Source organism: Salvia splendens, chromosome 17, assembly GCF_004379255.2.
Source record: "Salvia splendens isolate huo1 chromosome 17, SspV2, whole genome shotgun sequence".
Taxonomy (NCBI): Eukaryota; Viridiplantae; Streptophyta; class Magnoliopsida; order Lamiales; family Lamiaceae; genus Salvia; species Salvia splendens.
Genome location: NC_056048.1, coordinates 23,632,856 through 23,653,019, shown reverse-complemented (window position 1 = coordinate 23,653,019; position 20,164 = coordinate 23,632,856). Strand labels below are relative to the sequence as shown.

The following is a 20,164-nucleotide window of genomic DNA, read 5'->3' as shown; positions in this document are numbered from 1 at the left end:
TTTGAATATTTTATTAATAAATTATTTTTGCCGCTCTAGGTGAAAGCCCAAAAATAATTGGGCTCAATGGCCCAAACATGGAAAAAATATCAATTTAAAATATATAGAGAGAGAAGGCGTGGAGGTGGAGCCTTGCTGTAGTTGTCTTCCTCTCATCAGGAATTGCCAATCCTCTCTTATCCTTATTATTATCTCTTTCTACCTCTCTCTCTCTAGGACTTGCACCACGTAGAGCAGTGAGATTCTCTCGAGTTTTTGTATCTATATATCTCTTATTCTCAGACTACTACACGCCTCCTTCAGCCAAATAGCTTTGCGTCGTTGGCTCATCAGCAGTGTCATTGGAGTAGAAGTTCCGGAATTGCACGGGGAAGAATGTTTGGAAGTTTGAATATCTATTTATAAATGTGTATATAAGAGAAGGATGTCGTGCCTGCTACCGCAATTCAAGTGCTCGCCGGACACTTTTGCAGTCAACTACTTCAAGTCCCAGAGCTATTCTTCTATCCACTCATGTTAGTGATTCTCTCTCTGTGATTGTGAATATTGTTTGGAGACGTAGATGATTATTATTTTTCCTTTTGAAGCTGTACAGTTATTGATTATGATGCATTCACTGTTTGTGTCTGTGAGAAGAATTTGAATGTATTCAACTGAGTTACTATTCGATTTCGGTTTCGGTTTCGGTTTCGGTTTCCCTCTGGTTGATAGCAGATTGTTCTAGATATCTTATAAAATTCCACTTGTGAGAGTTGATAAGGATAGGCTGTCTTACTACTGGAGAATTGAGATATGAGATTTGAATTATGTTTCGCTATATTGGTGATGGACATTGTATGTCTCTATTATGTTTGGGGTGCGGATGGGGAATTTTATAGACGATATGGTTCGCAAATCGCTGCCCCTTGGAGGTTTTGTGTTATTAGATATCATAAATGCCAAAATTTTGATGTTTTGAAGCCTGTAAGATTTAAAGATGTTTGGAAACCTTTTCAAGTTAGATCTGATTTGCTCTTGTAATCAGATATTAAGACCTAATGGGGCTTTTTTATGAAAGCAAGGGGTTTCAAACTTTTTAGTTATCTTGAAAATTCCCTTTGGTTTTAACTACAACTTGGTTGTTGTGAATCTTTTAAGAGAACATCTTATTAGTTCTATGATGTTGGTGACATCAAGCTATTGATCTGGGATGTTTATGCTGTTGGTGATATCAGGCTAATAGAGCTGTGGATTTATTTTGGTTATGTACTTATTTGCAGCAAAGAGTAGAGAGGCCATCAATTTCTGGACGCAATGTATCTTATCTGTCACGTCGGTGCCAACAGCCACAACATCATCAGTGCTTGAGTTGGAGAAGCTACAGCTATCATCATTAGAAGCTTTTCCTAGTTCGGCTGCTGCTGATAGATCATGGAGAGCATCAACATCGACATCTGCAATGCTCGAATTGGAGAAAGTAGCGTCTTTAGACACTCGTCCAATTCCCTTTGTTGCGGAGAGACCATTGAAATACGTTGGAGCAGTTGGCCCCCCATCTGAGGTTGGGCAAAACACATTCTACAGAATTCAGGCTGTGATAATACTTTTCTTGTTTGATGTTACACGTACAACTTTCAAATCAGAGACTGTCTTTAGCATATGTCTTGAATTCTGATTGTAGGAAAATTCCTGATTATTTTGTTACTTAACCAGTTAGTAATTCTTTTGTTACTTAACCAGTTAGTAAATCCTAGTAATTGCTAACATTAATTACAATGCAGATATGTCTTGGAGCAAATTTGGATGAGGCGACTATTCTTACAAGGGAAGAAACTGTCATCACTGCTGCATCTGAAGCACTTGCTCTAGCTAAGGAGGCAGTCAAGGTAGCAAAAGATGCAGCCATGATGATCAGCCATCATAAATCCACCAAGTCAAGTAGCACTACCACTGGAATGTTACGTGAAGTAGATAATTTAATGTTTGAAAAGAATCAGCTTACCTATCCTGCAGAAAAAGTTTTCACTGAAGCTAAAGTTGGTGAAATTGGGCTAGGGGGAAATTTTCCTGTTTCGGATCCCCTTGCAGAACCTGATGATGATGTGGAACCTAGTGCTGAGGAACTAGAGTTTCTTGAGTCACAACTATCTAATATTATAACTGTTAGATCAAAGCGTCAGACAGAACGAAAAGCCAGGAGAAGTAGGGCAGCAGAAAAGGCAGCAGCCAATATTGTGTCTGTGAAATCTGGTTCTTCAAGCCGGAAAAAGCGCTCTTCTGTACAGGAAGTAGATTACTCTGATCCCTTACGTTACTTAAGGGGGACAACAAGTTCTTCTAGGCTACTAACTGCTTCTGAAGAAAAGATGTTGTCAGAAGGGATCCAGGTAGCTTTAGATTAATTTGGCTCTGTTTCTTTTTTTCCCAAATCATACATTTATTTAATGTCATTTACCTAGAAATCATTTATTGACTGTCCTGAAGAATCAGCTTTGGTAAATCATTTTGTAAATGTGTGATTTTAGAAAAACGCCGAAGTTAATATATTAATCGAATAATCTATATTCTTTCAACTTAGTCTGGAGAAACTATTGTTTGCTTTCATTGGTAATAGTTAGTGGGATGTTGCTTGGGTTACTAATAAAAGTTCCTTTCTTTTTTTCTTTTTTCTTTTTTCTGTTCTATAAGCCTCTTGCAGTGACTTGCTGACTTATGTTGGTTTGGCATTTACCACATATTTACAATGAATGCAGGCTCTACTGAAGCTGGAAAAACTGCAGGATGAGCTTACTCAACGTTTTGGCAGCCCACCTACTTTTTCCCAATGGGCTGCAGCGGCTGGTCTTGATCACCAAACCTTGCGGCAGCAACTAAATTATGGTGTTCTATGCAAAGATAAAATGATTAAGAGCAACATACGGCTTGTTATTTCTATTGCAAAAAATTACCTGGGAGCTGGGATGAATCTTCAAGATCTGGTTCAGGTATTCATTACTTTGCCACCTCTGATTGAGAAATATGAAGTTATAATGCAGAAAAAAAAAACATATGACCCATTCATCTCGTACCCTGTCTTTAACTAATTGGTCTTATGGTTTAATCCTCAGGAAGGGTGTCGTGGACTTGTGAGAGGTTCAGAGAAATTTGATGCGTCAAAGGGTTTCAAGTTCTCCACCTATGCTCATTGGTGGATAAAGCAAGCAGTGCGAAAATCACTTTCTGACCAGTCCAGGACAATTAGACTACCGGTAAAGAATTCTGCTACATTTTGTTTTACCCAATGAATAACCGAGTGAGTGTAATGTTTAAAATGGAGGCTTATGAAATCTAAATTTGCATGCTTTGCCTGCATGACAGTTTCACATGGTTGAAGCTACTTATAGAGTGAAGGAGGCAAGAAAGCAACTCTACAGTGAAAATGGTAGAGTTCCTGATGACGCAGAAGTTGCTGAAGCGACAGGGCTCTCCATGAAGCGACTTTCTGCAGTTATGCTGACCCCCAAAGCTCCAAGATCCCTTGACCAGAAAATCGGAATCAATCAAGACCTCAAACCTTCAGTATGTCCAAAAACATATCTCCTTGACATCTCTATCCCTACTCCTTCCCATCCCTAACTTATTTCTCCTTTTTGCTTGTATAGGATGTGATCTCAGACCCTGAGGCAGAAACATCCGAGGAGTTGCTGATCAAGCAGTTTATGAGACAGGACTTGGCGAAGGTTCTCGACAGCCTGAATCCAAGAGAAAAGCAAGTTGTGTCGTGGAGGTTTGGGCTCGAGGATGGTAGAATGAAGACATTGCAAGAAATCGGGGAGCTTATGGGTGTGAGCAGGGAAAGGATCAGGCAGATAGAATCTTGCGCCCTACGTAAGCTGAAGAACAAGAAGAGAACAAAGCACCTGCAACAGTATGTAATGGCATAGAATTAGTCTGCTAGAATTATTGAGGCTCATTGTCCGGTTCATGTTAGAGAATACCAGTATCATGTTTTCTTTAGCAGAATCATGTTAAAGAATAGTTCTTATCATTTGTGAATACGACATTTTTGTATAACATAAATTTTGTTTTTGTTTATGAAAAATATATGTTGGATTCTTCATGCATGAGATTTGAGCGTACTAGTTATTCACATTATTACATTTATAAGTTACAAAAAAAAATTTGAATATAAGGTTATTGATTTATCTCAATAAATATTGGTTTTTATTCTATTTGATTTCATCGAATGGAGAGAGTACGTTTGATTCCCTTCGCTTGGCGCGAAAATCACTCTCTCTCGCTCTCGCCAAACGGAGTGAGAAGATGTTACAGACCTATTTTTATTTTTTGAATTTAGACACCCAAAACTTCTATCATTTGTTATTCTAATTACTGATAATAAATCTCAAGCAAACAGTTTTTTTCCCGTTGGATAGACGTCACCACGGTTCGGGAACCGGCGGTTCACGGTTCGAAACTGCTGGTTCCGGTTTAAAATTTTCTTGAACCTGAACCGGCCCGTCCTAGCTTGGACGGTTCCGGCTCCTGTCCGGTTCCGGTTTAATTTTTTTTTGTTAAAATTGTAATTCAAGTAAAAAATGTAAATATACTTGCATAAATAAAATTAGAATAATGCGATGTGCAAATGCAATTTTATTATTGATACAAATTTCAACTATATTACAAATTACAACTTTAAAATTTACAAATTACAACTTAAAATTTACAAATTACAACTTAAAAATTATAATTTACAAAAGACTTAAAGTCTTGATTACAATTTACAAATTACATATTCGAAACAAATAGGAGAAAAAAAGAAATAAAGGAAAAGGACTTGAGTTCAACTTAAATTTAATTTAAGTTGAGATGCCTACGTATCATCAATGCTCAATTGCATTTTGGAATCAAAGTCCACGTAGTTCTCTTACCTTGCTTACCTATTTGGCTTGATCGGAGGAATTGACCTACTCTTCGTCGGGGAAGTAGTCTTGGTCGGGTTGTACTACTTGATTGTCCCAATCCGGTTCTTGGTCTCTAATTTCGGCGGAGCACCAATCATCAAGTAACATGGTGGCTTCCATGTTTTGCCCGATGAGTCTACTTCTTCTGTCGTCCAAAACGTTGCCTCCAACACTAAAGGTGGACTCGACGGCGACAGTGGAAGCCGGAACCGAAAAGATCTACTTGGACATTGATGCAAGGATGGGAAAATCTTTCTCGTGTGATCCCCACCAATCTAGGACGTCGATTTTTTGGGGAACGAGACCTCGTTCTTCATCATTGAAAGAAAAGTGTGAGTCAAAAAAAATTTTAAAAATTCAAATTTTTGAAAAACCGGCGGTTTTTAAGCCTAGCGTGTAGGTCGGAAATAGGCCTGAAAAGCTGCCGGAACCGCCGGTTTGGAATCGGCGGTTCCGACGAAACCGGCGGTTCAAAACTGCCGGTTACGGTTTGCGCTCAATTGGAACCTGAACCGGCCAGGGAGAACCGGCAGTTCTGGGCACGGTTAGAACCGTCGCCGACGGTTCCGGTGACGGTCCGGTTCGGACGGTTCGGTTCGGTTTGGGGACATCCACCGCTGGATAAGAAAATAATTTGACCCTTTTCAATTCCTTGTGATCCTATCAATCTTCTTTTCTTCCATTTCATTTGGGCATAATTCTTCTTCAGAAACTTGGATTTTTTTTTGGCATTTTACTTTTGTTTTCTTCTGGATCGCGTAGACATATTAGTTGGTGGCTGTGGAGTTGCCGTTGATTCATTTCCTTTCCAGGTATGAGAAATTCCGTGATCAAATTCTGCAGAAATAACAAATTTTGCCTTGCGTCAAAATATATGTGCTCTGTTTTTTATCCCTGTAATTATTTATATTTCCCTTATGAAAATTGCATGTGTGTGTGTTTCTTTTATCATATCCTGAAAAACGGCTATCTCAGGCAAAGCCGTCTGATCAAACATTGGCATCGCGGGGATTTCTCGAGACGATAATTCATGATTCTGTGCGCAAGTTTAAGGGGTTCTTGTTTCTTTTTTGTTGAAAAGCTCGCCACAATTTGCTATGTATTTGGTTTGCTACAATGTTCGACTCCAATTATAAGACACAATATATCGGTGGCCAAAAGGAGAATTCGCAAGGTATCCATCATTTGCTCTACACTTTTGTGAAGATGTGTTTTCGGTTACTTCATTCTATAGGTTCGAAAATGGTGTATATATGATTATGGTTGGCGTTTTTCCTCTTTTTGGAAGCCTTAAACTTGTGACTTTTTCGATTAGTTAGCTAGACTCTCGATTATTCGGATTCTTAGTGTTCATAGGCTATGAAAGGGCAATGCATGTTTTGTTTTTATGAATAATATCACTTGGTACGTTTAGGGAAAATGACAATTTGTTTTGTGTTTTTCCATGGTCTTCGACATAGGTTGGAAGGCTCCAGTTCTTTTAGATCAGATATGGCTCAGAGGAATAGATGCGGGTTTAGCTTAGAGGGTTCTCAAGGACCCTCGACTACAAATGCATCAAAGTCGTTTAAAATGGTTCAAAAGGGATCTGAAGGACTTCTTACATTTGGCCGGTCACTGAAATCCGGAGTCACACGAGCAGTATTCCCAGAAGATCTCAAAGTTTCTGAAAAAAGGATATTTGACCCTCAAGACAAGAGTCTTCTGTTCTGGAATAAGCTTTTAGTTATCTCTTGCATTCTTGCAGTGTCAGTGGATCCTTTGTTTCTGTATCTTCCAGTTTTCCAGCCTGAAAAAATGTGCTTGCATATACACAACAGTTTGGCATACACGACTACGACTCTGAGGACTGTAATTGATGTCTTTTACTTTGCGCGCATTCTTCTCCAGTTCCGCACAGCTTATATTGCGCCTTCATCTCGGGTTTTTGGACGAGGTGAACTTGTGATTGATCCCAAAGAAATAGCAAGTCGGTATATACATCGTTATTTCTTTGTGGATCTCTTCTCCGTGCTACCTCTACCACAGGTATGTGCTGACCACTTAAAGGAGCTTATTGTATAATTATTGCATAATCTTTAAATGCATAAAACATTTACTCAGTCAATCATGAGTTTTCCATAGAGGGTTATACACTTAATAAATTTGGTTTCAAATCATAATAGTTAGTGAGTTTTTATCCATTTGGTTCATAGCAATGCTTTTGATACCATGTGATGTTCTACTTGTTTGATTAGACATCTGGTGCTACCTATTTACTCCAGAAAGCTAGATAATACAAAAAAAAATGTGTAGTATATTTGAAATTATGCTTCAACAGGTTGTAGTGTGGAGATTTCTGCGTGGGGCAGAAGATTACGATGTATTGAGTACAAAAAAAAGGCTCTGGTGATAATTGTTTGTGTCCAATACATTCCAAGGTTTGTGCGGTTTATTCCTCTTAGTTCAGAGTTGAAGAAGAGTCAGGGTGTATTTGCAGAGACAGCATGGGCTGGTGCAGCTTATTACTTGTTATGGTTCATGCTTGCAAGTCATGTAAGAAATCTGTTGCTCTTCAAATTTCTAAATGTCTTGATTGCTTATATCTAGGATTCCATTTCAATTAGTCCTACAGATGAGCAGTACTAACAAAATAACTACGAATCACTCTGTATGATGCAACAGATTGTTGGGGCCTTATGGTATCTATTTGCCATTGAACGCAGAGATACATGCTGGTACCGAGCATGCTATCAGAGTCGTTATGATAATTGCGATGCAAAAAATCTATATTGTGCCCATGAGGTCACAAAACATCTGCTCGACGTTTATTACACCAAGATGTGAAATAACCGATCAGGAAAAATCCCCGTTCAAGTTTGGGATATATGCCCAAGCGTTGTCATCTGGAGTTCTTGATTCTGAAAATTTTGTCTCAAAATACTTGTATTGTTTATGGTGGGGTCTGCAGAATTTGAGGTATCTATCTTAATACATTTCCTATATTTACTATGCTTTTAATGATATACCAGTCAAACCAATCATCCATGAAGGAGAATAAAATTTTCATCCATTCATTCCAAAATTCTATAGCTGTCTAGACAGAGCTCTGTTTGTTTCCGCAGTTCCCATAAAATCTAGTAATATTCTAGTAATAACCTGTGAAAATCTAATAGATAAAGGAGGCAGCCTAAGCTAATGATGATGATACTTCTTTTTCATGGATCGTGTTTATTTCTATCTCGTGACTGGAAATGCACTTCTTAATGTTACGCATCTGCTTCGATTTATATAGCAATCTTTAATATGCTGGTATTGAAATAAGTTGGAAAGAAACGGAAAGCTTTGGATAGTCGAGTTGCTTTTTTCAGTGGTACCAATGAGAGGTTCAGTCCAGTTCAGTATATATCTCACTTCCTTTATGAGTTCTACCTTTCTTCGTGCTCTATCTCTGCCACATTGATCGAGACGACTTCCTACTTTAGTCCTCATAAAAGATGGCAAACCTACATGATGCCTTAAGAGGCTATTCAAGTTGAGATGGCTAGCATGTGGTGACTAATATTATTTGAATTTCTCCTCAGCACACTCGGTCAGGGGCTTGTAACCAGCACGTATCCGGGAGAAGTTCTGTTTTCTATAGCAGTAGCCATTTTAGGCCTCCTTCTATTTGCTCTGCTCATTGGTAATATGCAGGTATATATACAGCCTTCGTATTTCATACAAACTTTTCTTTGGATGAACTCGAGTTAGTGTATAATCAGCATATCTATTGCCAAATATGAGTCAATTAGATATCAGGTAAAATGTAAAATTCAAGTTTTTGCCACAAATTTGACATTGCTAATCAAGGCTGATACAGCTAACTGAAAAGATTGCATTTCGCATACCACAAGATGTCTGCATGTATAGCCGTTCATCATATTTCCTGCTGCTTAATGTTGGTCTAAATTTATCTAATTTCATGGTTGATTGATGGGTCCTTGTTTTTTGCTGCAGACATATCTTCAATCTCTCACGGTTCGGCTGGAAGAGATGAGGGTAAAAAAACACGACTCGGAACAATGGATGCATCACAGAGTGCTACCGACAGAGCTGAGGGAAAGAGTGCGACGCTATGATCAATACAAATGGATGGAAACTAGAGGAGTCGATGAGGAGAGCTTGGTCCAAAACTTACCAAAAGACCTTAGAAGAGACATCAAAAGGCACCTCTGTCTCAATTTAGTTAGACGAGTAAGTATCATCTTATGATTGGATGACTGAGCTAGCAAAGCTTCCCATTCGATTTCATTTCATACGATAAATGTTCAGGTCCCTCTCTTTGCAAACATGGATGATCGATTGCTTGATGCCATTTGTGAGAGGCTTAAACCCAGTTTATACACAGACAACACATTCGTGCTTCGTGAGGGAGACCCGGTGGATGAAATGCTCTTCATCATACGCGGCCGCTTGGACAGTGTGACAACAGATGGTGGGAGATCCGGTTTCTTCAATCGAGGCACCCTCAGAGAAGGCGATTTCTGTGGAGAGGAGCTCCTCACATGGGCTCTGGATCCAAAGGCTGCTTCCAACTTCCCACCATCCATGCGTACTGTCAAAGCTTTGACAGAGGTGGAGGCTTTCGCTCTTACAGCAGACGAACTGAAGTTCATCACCAGTCAGTTTAGGCGCCTCCATAGCCGACAGGTGCAGCAGACGTTCCGATACTACTCACAGCAGTGGAGGACTTGGGCAGCCACTTTCATTCAAGCAGCATGGCGTCGGCATTCAAGAAGAAAGGTTGCTGAGCTTAACCAGAGTGAGTGTGACGACAGTGGATCGGATTACAGCAGCGAAGATGATTATATGAAGATGATGTGCAAGCTCGACTGATCAGTCCAAGCACCTCGTCGAGGACGGATACAGGTAGTTCGTCCAGGTTTAAGACAACCTTGTTTGCCTCGAGATTCGCTAGCAACGCTATGCGTGGAGTCAGCAGAATTCGTGGCAAATCAGGTGCTGGGAAGATCAAATTGGCCAAACCACCTGAGCCAGACTTATCTGGTAACTAGTTAGCTCCTGTGCTACATCATATTAGGCCAAAGGCATGATCTACCTACACTTCCTACTTTACTAGTTATTTGTGTAGGACTAATTCATTTTGAAGCAACAATTAAAGTAGCATTATTACTGTAATCACTTAAACATATATTGCAGAAAATTTCCATTCCTGTAGCCTCAAAAATGTTTTCAAGCGGCAATAACAAACTAGGCTCAATTCAAACAAGAATTTCAAAAGCTACTTACTGAACATCATAGATTACAGAGTGAGGCTACTTTTGGGGGATATTCTTTCCCACGATTTTGGCCGGTGTGATGCGGAGCAGGTTGCCTGGTTTACCAGGAACAGCACCTTTGATCATCACGACATTGAGTTCGTTGTCGATCTTGATAACCTTGAGCTTTCTGATCTTCGTCTTGGTGCCCCCCATTCTCCCGGGCATTTTCTTGCCCGGGTAGACACGTCCTGGAGTAGTTCCGGCACCAATGGAGCCGAGTTGCCTATGGCTCTTGGACCCATGAGTCATAAGCCCTCTCTTAAAATTGTGTCTCTTGATTCCACCTAATAATAGTTAATATTAGCATACTCAAATATCAATTCACCAACACATCTCCAAAACAGATAGTTTTATATTCTCAACCAACAACATCCTTTTTATGTATCTACGCTCAATCTCATCGAATACATTCAAATTATGGTGAGTAATTATTCTGGAATTACAGCTAAAATAATCACAGCTTCATCCTTTTATGTATCTATGCTCAATTTTATGTGTCTACGCTAAAATAATTACAGTTTTATCTTCGCTTCTCCCCCCTAATGTTGAGGTCTCAAATTATTTTAGCAATTTGACATGTTGCGATTCGATTTCTAATCTAGATAGCAAAAAACGAAGCAATGACAGTATGATTATGAAAAATGCGAAATTGTACCTTGGAACCCTTTTCCAATGGTAGTTCCGGAAACATCGACTAAATCGCCTTCCTTAAAAAGCTCCTCCAACCCCAGGCGCTGATTAGGCTCGAAGCCTTCGACGGACTGCAGCCGGAACTCCTGCAAGTGGCGGAGCGGAATGATTCCGGACTTCTCCAAGTGGCCGAGCTCCGGTTTAGTGAGTTTCCGGTCGCGAATCCTGCGGTAACCGACTTGGACGGCGTCGTAGCCGTCGGTGGCCTTCGTCTTCACCTGAGTGACAATGTTGCCCTCGCGGAAGCCGACGATGGTGACGGGGATGACTTGGCCTGTGGTGTCGAAGTAGGACATCATGCCTAATTTGGTGGCCATGAGGCCGATTCCGGCCTCCATTGAGGCGGAGATGGTCGGAGGTTTGGAGGGGGAGGCATTGAGAGAGAGGGAGGAGTAGCGCTTCAAGGGGAGGCGGAGGAGGAAGGAGGAGGAGGGGGTGGAGGAGGAGGCGAAGGAGGTGGTAGGGATGGTTGCGGAGAGAGAAGAGATTGACATTGTTGATGGAGAGAAATTTAGATTGGTTTCCTTATCCACTCCCTCAATTAAAAGAGTTTCGGTTGAATTGCAGTGCGCCTGCGCCTGAGCAAACTTCTCTGCATTTCGGTGCCAATTATTTACCGTGTAATACACTGGGCCTTATGAATATTAAAAGCCCAATTATTTAACCTTTGATCAAATGGGCCTTGTGATTATATTAATATAGTACTCCCTCGGTCCACACAAAAAATAGATAAAATTATAAATGGTACGAATTTTGTTGAACAATTAGATAAGTAAGAAAGAGTGAGGAAAATGTGATGGAAGTAGTGTTAATAATTGTGGGATCCACTTTTAGAATGATGTGTACAGTTAGTAGTATTTGGTTTAAAACTTTTCATTTTTAGAAATAATCTAATTTTGATGGACGACCCAAAATAGTAAACCTTGTCTACTTTTTGTAGACGGAGGGATTACTAACTAGTTTTGAGAGAAAAAAAACGTAAATTTGCAATTCTTAATATCGAAGATTTTATTGTTTAAACGTCCCACTGGTTTAGGCTCATATAAAAGCAGAACATAAAACCCACTTTGCTTTATATTAGAAGCACAATAGCACATAAATGACCCATTCATGGGAGACAATACTCCCTCCATTCGGAAGTAGGAGGCATTTCTTTTTAGCCCACGATTTAAGAAAAATTGTATTAAATGAATTAAGAAAAAAAGAATAAAGTAGAAAATGAAAAAGGTAGAGAGATGAAGAAAGAATAAAGTAACAACGAGAATAAAGTAAGTGAGAAGAAATGAGTTAACTTTTACTAAAAAGAGAAATTACTCTATTACTATAGAACGTACCAAAATGACTCCAGTATTATAGAACGGAGGATATAGAACGAAGGAAGTACCAAACTACATAAAATAAAAAATAAAAACAAAAAAGTTGAAATAAATCACATCATTCTTAATTTGTACTAATTCAAAAGACAAATCAGAGATGATGCAATATGTTATCTGAGAATTGTTTAGGGTAGCTAGAAGAGTGAATCAACTATAATTATTGGAGCTAGTTTCCATTCCCCTGCTAACAGGGATAACTGTGCAAGAGTAAAACGAATGTTCCTAAGTATGGTGAAACTCGGTGTAACTCCAGCAAAAACAATCTCGATTTTCTTGTCGATCAAGTTAGGATGATATTTCTCCAATGCCCTCTTGGCTAGTTATAGTCTGTTACGGAGGAATCACATTCAATCAATAAAGTTATCACAAGCATGCATAATGGTGAGTGAACGAGCTGAATTTCACATCCCTTACCTTATTTTCCAGAACAGCGCCATCAGGGATAACTATCCTCGCACCAGGTCCAGCATGGATATTGACTTCCCCCTAATGAACACAGGAATGGTATGGGAAAATAGTAAGAACCAATAACCAACATGTCTGAACAAAAAAAGAGCTTAAAAAAGGTCTGTTTGAAAAAGGTCAAGTAGAATCCATGTTACCTTAAGAGTTATGCCAGCTCCAAACCAAACATCACCGGTCACCTTCAAGCTGTCAAGTCCTACAATACTAGGTATAGACTTGAACCGCTCTTTGAAATCATTGACCTAAGAAAGAAGAAAGAATGAAGTAAATCCAACTTCGAGTTAATAGAAAGCATTTCACAAAATCTCCAGTTAGAAAAGAATTACATTTCTGAATACTGGTCCCAATTGGATGGATGGGTCTGTGGGATTGTCTCGGGTTGTATTTCGAGTCAGCTTGTCCTCAATAAAGGTATACAGATCCGACTGCATGGCAACAATTAGTTATTAATACATATAACATCAAAACTATCAAACTGCAAATGATTCTTTGGTTGGACGTATTATTAACCTGTAACAAAAATAGGTCTGATGTTGCTTCAACTGGAAGATATCTTGCATTGGGAACACTTATTGCAAAATGCTGATCGAAAATCTGTACAATAAAGGAGTAACTAGTGACAAAGGTACATAGGAATTCGATCAAAACTTATAAAACATAAAAGAGGCCTTTTTCTAAAGAACAAAACTGCTTGAGAAGTACAGCCAGAGAAAAATGCTTAATCCACCAAAGGGTATGAATCGGGTCCATCTGTGATCCCTGATGGCTGGCACGTTTAAAATCAAACATTTGGTACCTTGGAAATGGTTAGACTATCTTTAGCCACAAGTTTCTCCATAGACTGAATGCTCATCCACCTAAAAATTTGGAAATAATGTGGATAAAAGATATAGCTTCTTTATTTATGAAGATGGAATAAACAAGTTTTCTAGAGCAATAACTTACATTGTATCAGTAAATCTCCAATCCTTCTTTGGCGTCAGAATCTTCAAGATGCCCACAAGAAAAATCATAAAATACAACTATCAAGTTATGAGCAGAACCAACGACACACAGTAACCTAGTTCCCACTATACTATTGTCATACGAAATACTAGGACTTTAGTATTAATGTGGACTTCCAAAATGCATAATAAACGCAAAAGAAAACCAACCGGAGTTTTGGCTTCATCTTGTGAATGTTGGGTCTCTTCCCTTACAGAGGATTTAGGGGTCACCTGCACCAATATTAGAAACAGTTACCAACCAAAGTTTGGCAGCAACTTATGTGAGCTGTCGAGAATACCTCTAGGCAAAGCTCAATATCATTCTGACCAAGATAATTCAAGATTTCTGCAATCATGCATTAAGGAGCTCAATTGTAATAAATTCCTATATTATTAGAATATGAAGGAGTCCTTAGATTCAGATGTTGAGAAAAATTGATGGTGAGCATCAAATTTCAGAGTGACATTTATCGTGATCCATATCAAAAGGATACTGGGGTCAATAACACAACCAAGATTATCTGAGCCCAACAGCAGTATATACTCTTTACCCTGTTCGCAAAATCAATGTCATCAGAGCCTGTATTAAAATAAGAGAATATTTTTCTGTTTACAAGACATCCAGAAAGGGGTGAAAACAAACCTGTGATGATAGTATATCCAATCTTCCACTATTTACCAACGGGAGGATGGCCTGAGCAATATTGAATGAATTCCTTCACATGTAAAAAGAAAAGCAACTTCATATGTAATATGTACATTAAATGTCATACGCAAGACAACTTATTTAACATGAAGAAAGCTAATACATGCTGTGCAAGAATGGACTAGCCTTAAATTGGTACTCCTGATGGAAAAACTAGAAAGATATTCGTTGAGGTATGAAGAATCCAAGGCCCTGACAGATTCTTTACACTTCATAGTTAAAAAATAATAAGCTTAATGTTAACAAAAGAAGAAGACGAGAAAGGAGGGTACAAACGTAAGCCACCATTTGATCCAGAAGAAAAATGAAATTGTAACCTTTAAAAGCTATATGGGAAAAAATTTCAAACACCAAATGATCTTCCCTTATATAACTTTTAAAATGTGAACATCCCTTTTAACCAAGACTATGAGGTGCTGAAAGTCCCCCATATACTAGGCCACTTAATAACTGAAGAGTAAGAACTGAACAAAGCCACAGTCCACCTAATGTTCACATCCCGAGTTATTAATTTTTACGCATAATGTTGATATCGACCAAGGATCCAAGCTTGTTGTTTAGTTGTGGAAAAACGACCACATTTTGAATGAATATGGATGTATATTATTTCTCCCTATCATACAAATCATCACATCTGATCCACAAGGTGGGAAAAACACACTGACAGTCAACACACAACAATCATCAGAAATTGACAATCTTCAAAAGTTTCCCATCCCCAAGGGGAGAGAAGAACTGAAACATACATTTCATCCTTGCTATCTTGGCCTTTAGCTGAGCGAGGTGCAAACTTGCTTGCCTCTTTTAGGTCAGTGATGCTCTGTAAAACATACATATATCAAAAACTAAATGGATAAAGTTTTCTGACTAAATGAATAAGACATAAACAACAAAAGGATCAAAATGTCAAACCTCTTGTATAGAATGGATATTCTTATTTGGGTGCTTTTTCAGGAACTGCCATCAGTTAACACCAACATCAGTTCCCACCACAGTTCAGCTCCAGATGAATATCAGAATATATAGAAGAAGTTACCTCTAATACTTTCCTATGTGCATCAACTGTATTCACCACATAGAGTGGAATATTGGTTCCATATTTTGTGTTTAGAGCCTACAGATATTATCAGATAACCAAAATCAAACAACTGCAGCTCCTGCGTGGAGCCGCCATAAGCTTCAAAAAAGAGAAACAAGGAACTGACAGGAAAATTACCTCAATTTGATTGATTGTCAAATCAAGGCAAGTCAAACCATCAATAATTTCCATAGTAGACCTGCATCAACAAAAATTGATGTAAAACTAGCATAGAGATCTGGAAGAAGTGTCATTTGAGTTTTATGCCGAAAAGTTATAGGAACACTGACGGAGGGAGAATATCTATTAATTCTTCTTTCATCTTATTGATACAGGATGGGTTAAGACAAGTTACAAACGTCAGAAAAAATTCCTTCACTAGATTTTATGCTTTAAATGAACTGGAGAACGGTATCATTTGGAACTATATTACGTTGTAATTTTCTTTGGGATATCATAACTATCAACTTCTAGTACTTATCAAATGGTCTGACACAGTTGCCTCAACAATTTTGAACATAGCTCATGAATAGTGGTGTGAACCAGTGTTGTCAAAATGTCGCTCGGGTCGCTCGGGTCACCTGGGTCGAGACCATCACCGCTCCAACATGGGTGGGTTGATCGAGATACAGGGTCGCCGCTGGGTCGCCCGGGTCGCCCTAAACGCATGCTATCCCTGATTTTCTCAAATCTCTCACATGTTTTCTAACTCTCTCAATCACAATTCTCTATATATATTCATGCACCACATCAACTTTTCAAACCTACTTTCTACACTTTAGAATTCGGCCCCTTCATATATTCCTTTGTTTTGATATTTTCAGACAATGGTTTCAATTATTTATTGTGTTATGACTTATGAATTGTTTTGATATTTTGATCATTTCTATTTTCCACTTTATCTCTATTCACATGAATTGCGTCTACATTTATATTATTTGATATATTATAAACATTAGAGCAATATATTTATTCTATTTAATATTAAAAGGCAAAAAAATTAGCCTAGATTTGTGGGTCTCTCGACCCGGTCGACTCGTCGACCCGCGACCCGAATTTTCACCTCATCAACCCGATGCGCCCCGCGACCCTAACAACACTGGTGTGAACTCTCAAAACTATGGTCAAATATTATTTTCCTTTCAAACTTTTTCTACATATACTCCCTCCGTCTCACTCTAAGTGAAGCATTTCTATTCCAGCAGGGGGATTTTATGTAGTGTTGTTTTGAGAGTTAAGTGGAAAGAATAAAGTAAGAGAGAGGGAAAAAGTAGGGGGACTGATGTTTCTATTTTTAGAAATGTGTCATTTAGAGTGGGACATCCCAAAAAGGAAAATGGTTCACTTAGAGTGGGACGGATGGAGTATAAATGAATGGAATTGATTTTCCATGATTCAGCCGCTAGAATCCACTGTCCAAGTTCAGATACCACTTTCTGATGAAGTAATAAACTTTTAACAAACCATAATTTCATTCAAAAAGTTGAACGTCAAAAAAACAATTTATCATTTTATCTTTATTTGAATACAAGTGATGCTGAATAAAGTGAAAAATTGTCTGAAAAGCATTTACTAACAAAGTTATCAATTAAGAGGATATCTTTTTGATGAAACACTCACCAATGAGGAAGCATATTAAATTTACAAATAAAATTCATGATGTTACCACCTTATCTTCCAGCTCATTACTGTACTTTTAATTCACTGAGGAAAAGCCACAGCTTCCACAGATTCAGAGAGTGAACTTTCAATTATCTAAATTGAAGAATACTAGTTACGGAGTATTATTTTCCAATGTTAGAGTGGGACTCACTTGGGGCCAGAAAATCCTATTGTGGTCCCTAGATCGCCATTGAACCTCACTATGACAAGTTTGTCCAATAGTGCCTTAGTCTCTGAGACATCTGTTGAAGTTGAAAGTATTATGCCATTAAAACCATATAACAAGAATTATCTGTAAAACAGACCAAATAACTAGGGAACAAAAAAAACAGGCAATTGAATTACTGCTCCTAATTATTGAGATAACTGCTCATCGCATCAAGCTTGAAAAGATAAATCAATGATGCTCCACATAGAGTTCAGATAAATTTGAAGGCACAAAAGATTAATTATTATTGAACTTGAATGGTAAAAAACACTGTACAAAATTAGATTTCCCTGTGCTAGTAAAAACCAAAAAGGAATAGATGATGCTAAGAACTGTCCCAATCAATTCTTAATACTCCCTCAGTCACATTTTAGTTGTGTCATATTCCTCTGTTGGTTGTCCCACTATAGTTAACTCATTTCTTTTTGGGGCAAAACGCAAAAAGCAACACATTTAATCCCTCCTACTTTATTTTATCTCCTACTTTATTCTCTCTTCTCACTCCTACTTTATTCTCTCACCATTTGACTCCCTAAACACTATTAGCTTAAATCTAATATCCAAAAGAAATGCCTCAACTATAGTGGGACGGTGGGAGTACAACAATTCATAGAAGCATTTCTTTTGAATTTTATTAACACTTCACAAAACACACTAACTATCAGATTATTCTAGTAGCACTTATAGCCTATGAGGTGGCTTTGATGTTTTGACTTTTGATAAGATAAAAGTGAACAAAGCTCTGCCCCTACAATCCTAAATGTGACATAACTTATGGAGAAATATATGTTTTGGTGCAATGGTTCAAGGAGGATTGGGGGGGGGGGGGGGGGAATGATCAGAAATTATATTTACCTTCAGGAATTGCAGATAGTTCTTCATAAGGAAGTACAAACTTGTCTGTTGATTGATTAGTCAGGCCATCTAGTTCAACATCTCCACTGGCAGACGCAAATTTCACATTACCAAATTAGTACATAAGTGTTAAGTTTAACCAAAAACAAATGGAACTAAACACAACATAATATTCTAAAGAATTGTTCAAAACTTACTATTTCTAAATCAAAAGGGATCACTTTGAATTGGTTCTTTTAGGGAAAAATGAAAATCATAACTTGTTACAAATCAGCAGTGAAAAACAATAATCATTGATTACCAAATTCGAGTAATCTTTTCAATAATCACATGAATTAACCTAGTACAGACTCTCCATAAAAGTGTCAAGAGATCATTGAGGCCCACTGCAGTATATCAAAGCCATACATTCAAAAGGAGAGAGGTAAACACCAATAAATTCCCAGATATTATCACAATACACTTCTGAGATACTAAGAGCAGAGAAAATAAAACATCTTGAATCCAAAAACAAAACATTGGAAATGGCATCATGAAACTTAGAAGCTGAAACAAGCAGTAATGAAGCAAAGTTGCCGTACCCAATTACAGCCTCCTCACCCCTCTCAGCCATTGCCTCCTTCCGCTCTTTCAAAATGGTCTTCGTGATCAAATTACAGAACATATACACAAACTCCACCGAATCATTAGCCGGCACAGGGTACGTTATCTTGCTATATGTCTCCCAAGGCATGCTCGAATCGACCAATCCGACCACCGGAATCTGCAGCCGGTTCGCCTCCTTGATCACCGAGCTCTTACTCTCGGTGTCGAAAATCACGATACAATCCGGCGCCTCCGGTGCGCAGATGTTGAACTTCTTGTTCCGGCCGCGGAACCGCCTAGGGCTCGAACTGTTGGTTAAAAAGCCTCCGAGGCGCCACGTGGTGTCGTGCTTGATTCCAATGGTTTTCGTCATCTGCGCGATGATCTCGTCGAAGAGAGAGTTGGTGTTGACGAAGAGCAGGCGCGCATTGTTGCGAGAGAGGTGGCCGATGAAATCGCAGGCGTTGCGGAGGCAGATTAGGGTCTTATCGGCGTCGACGATGCTGACGCCGTTGCGGGTGCCCTCGGAGAAGATTTTAAAGTGGTTGGAGGTCACGCGGCGGCCGATGTGGGCGTTGGCGTTGAGGAGCTTCTGTATGACAACGGAGTGGAACGACATTTTTGGGGGTCAGCTGGAAATGTTGTTCGAGAAAGGAATTCTTTTGCTAATTGATTTCAAATAGCCATAAATGTAAGTGTTGGTGGCGGATCGAGTAATTGAAAGTAGAGTGGAGAGCAGAGCACAGCACGGTTTAGAGCATCCACAATGGCAGCGAGCGGACCGGCTAGCCGATCCCAGCGCTAACCGGTCCGCTGGCCGAACCATTGTAACCGGCTAGCCGAATTTCGGCGAAAAAATCGGCGAGCGCTGGCCGATGTGCTCGCCAATCCGCTGGCCGCCATTGCAGGCTCCGGATCGGCGATCGATCGGCGAGGGGATTTTTTTATTTATTTAATTTTCGAAACACTATGTATACGCGATTTGCACGTCATTTTCATTTGCACCGCTTGTTTTAGCGAGTATTCTCTCTATCTTAATTTCTATACAAGAGCAACAACGCGAAATGAGTAGCGCGGGTGGTAGTAGTGGTGGTAGTGGTGGGGATGCTGAGGAGTACGAACGGCGAATGAACGAAACGTTGGAGGCTTATACGTCCCGTGAGATAGACCGGCTGTTACAGAGGGCCTTGCAGCAGGCGGTACCTCGAACTCGACCTGTTGTCAGTGATTGAGCGGGATCATGTAGCTGCACATTAGCGGCTATATGAAGACTACTTCGCACCGGAGCCGCGGTTTAACGTCAACCTTTTCAGGCGGCGTTTTAGGAT

General features: G+C 39.2%; 3 protein-coding genes and 1 pseudogene across 3 annotated transcripts; 2 read left to right on the top strand and 2 right to left on the bottom strand.

The window, feature by feature from the left end:
• The first annotated feature begins 136 nt into the window (after positions 1–136).
• LOC121773494 (RNA polymerase sigma factor sigB-like) lies at positions 137–4,085 on the top strand. Its single transcript, XM_042170365.1, has 7 exons — positions 137–515; positions 1,260–1,540; positions 1,761–2,366; positions 2,733–2,963; positions 3,087–3,227; positions 3,337–3,537; positions 3,621–4,085. Exons 1-7 carry the CDS (start codon positions 425–427, stop codon positions 3,900–3,902), a joined length of 1,833 nt encoding a protein of 610 aa, XP_042026299.1. The 5' UTR covers positions 137–424; the 3' UTR covers positions 3,903–4,085.
• A 1,510-nt stretch (positions 4,086–5,595) lies between these two features.
• LOC121773525 lies at positions 5,596–10,121 on the top strand (annotated as a pseudogene).
• Positions 10,094–11,500, bottom strand: LOC121773526 (50S ribosomal protein L3, chloroplastic-like). Its single transcript, XM_042170402.1, has 2 exons — positions 10,881–11,500; positions 10,094–10,509 (listed from the first exon to the last, which is right to left on the bottom strand). Exons 1-2 carry the CDS (start codon positions 11,407–11,409, stop codon positions 10,220–10,222), a joined length of 819 nt encoding a protein of 272 aa, XP_042026336.1. The 5' UTR covers positions 11,410–11,500; the 3' UTR covers positions 10,094–10,219.
• Positions 11,501–12,188: 688 nt separating this feature from the next.
• On the bottom strand, positions 12,189–19,556 carry LOC121775571 (UTP--glucose-1-phosphate uridylyltransferase 1-like). The gene is made up of 18 exons (XM_042172660.1): positions 18,833–19,556; positions 18,252–18,337; positions 17,340–17,430; positions 15,665–15,725; positions 15,485–15,562; positions 15,361–15,405; positions 15,195–15,268; positions 14,386–14,458; positions 14,237–14,294; positions 14,042–14,088; positions 13,911–13,973; positions 13,702–13,742; positions 13,553–13,613; positions 13,267–13,350; positions 13,083–13,181; positions 12,894–12,998; positions 12,706–12,777; positions 12,189–12,618 (listed from the first exon to the last, which is right to left on the bottom strand). The coding sequence occupies exons 1-18, from the start codon at positions 19,453–19,455 to the stop codon at positions 12,577–12,579; spliced, it is 1,803 nt and encodes a 600-aa protein (XP_042028594.1). The 5' UTR covers positions 19,456–19,556; the 3' UTR covers positions 12,189–12,576.
• Between the last annotated feature and the right edge of the window lie 608 nt (positions 19,557–20,164).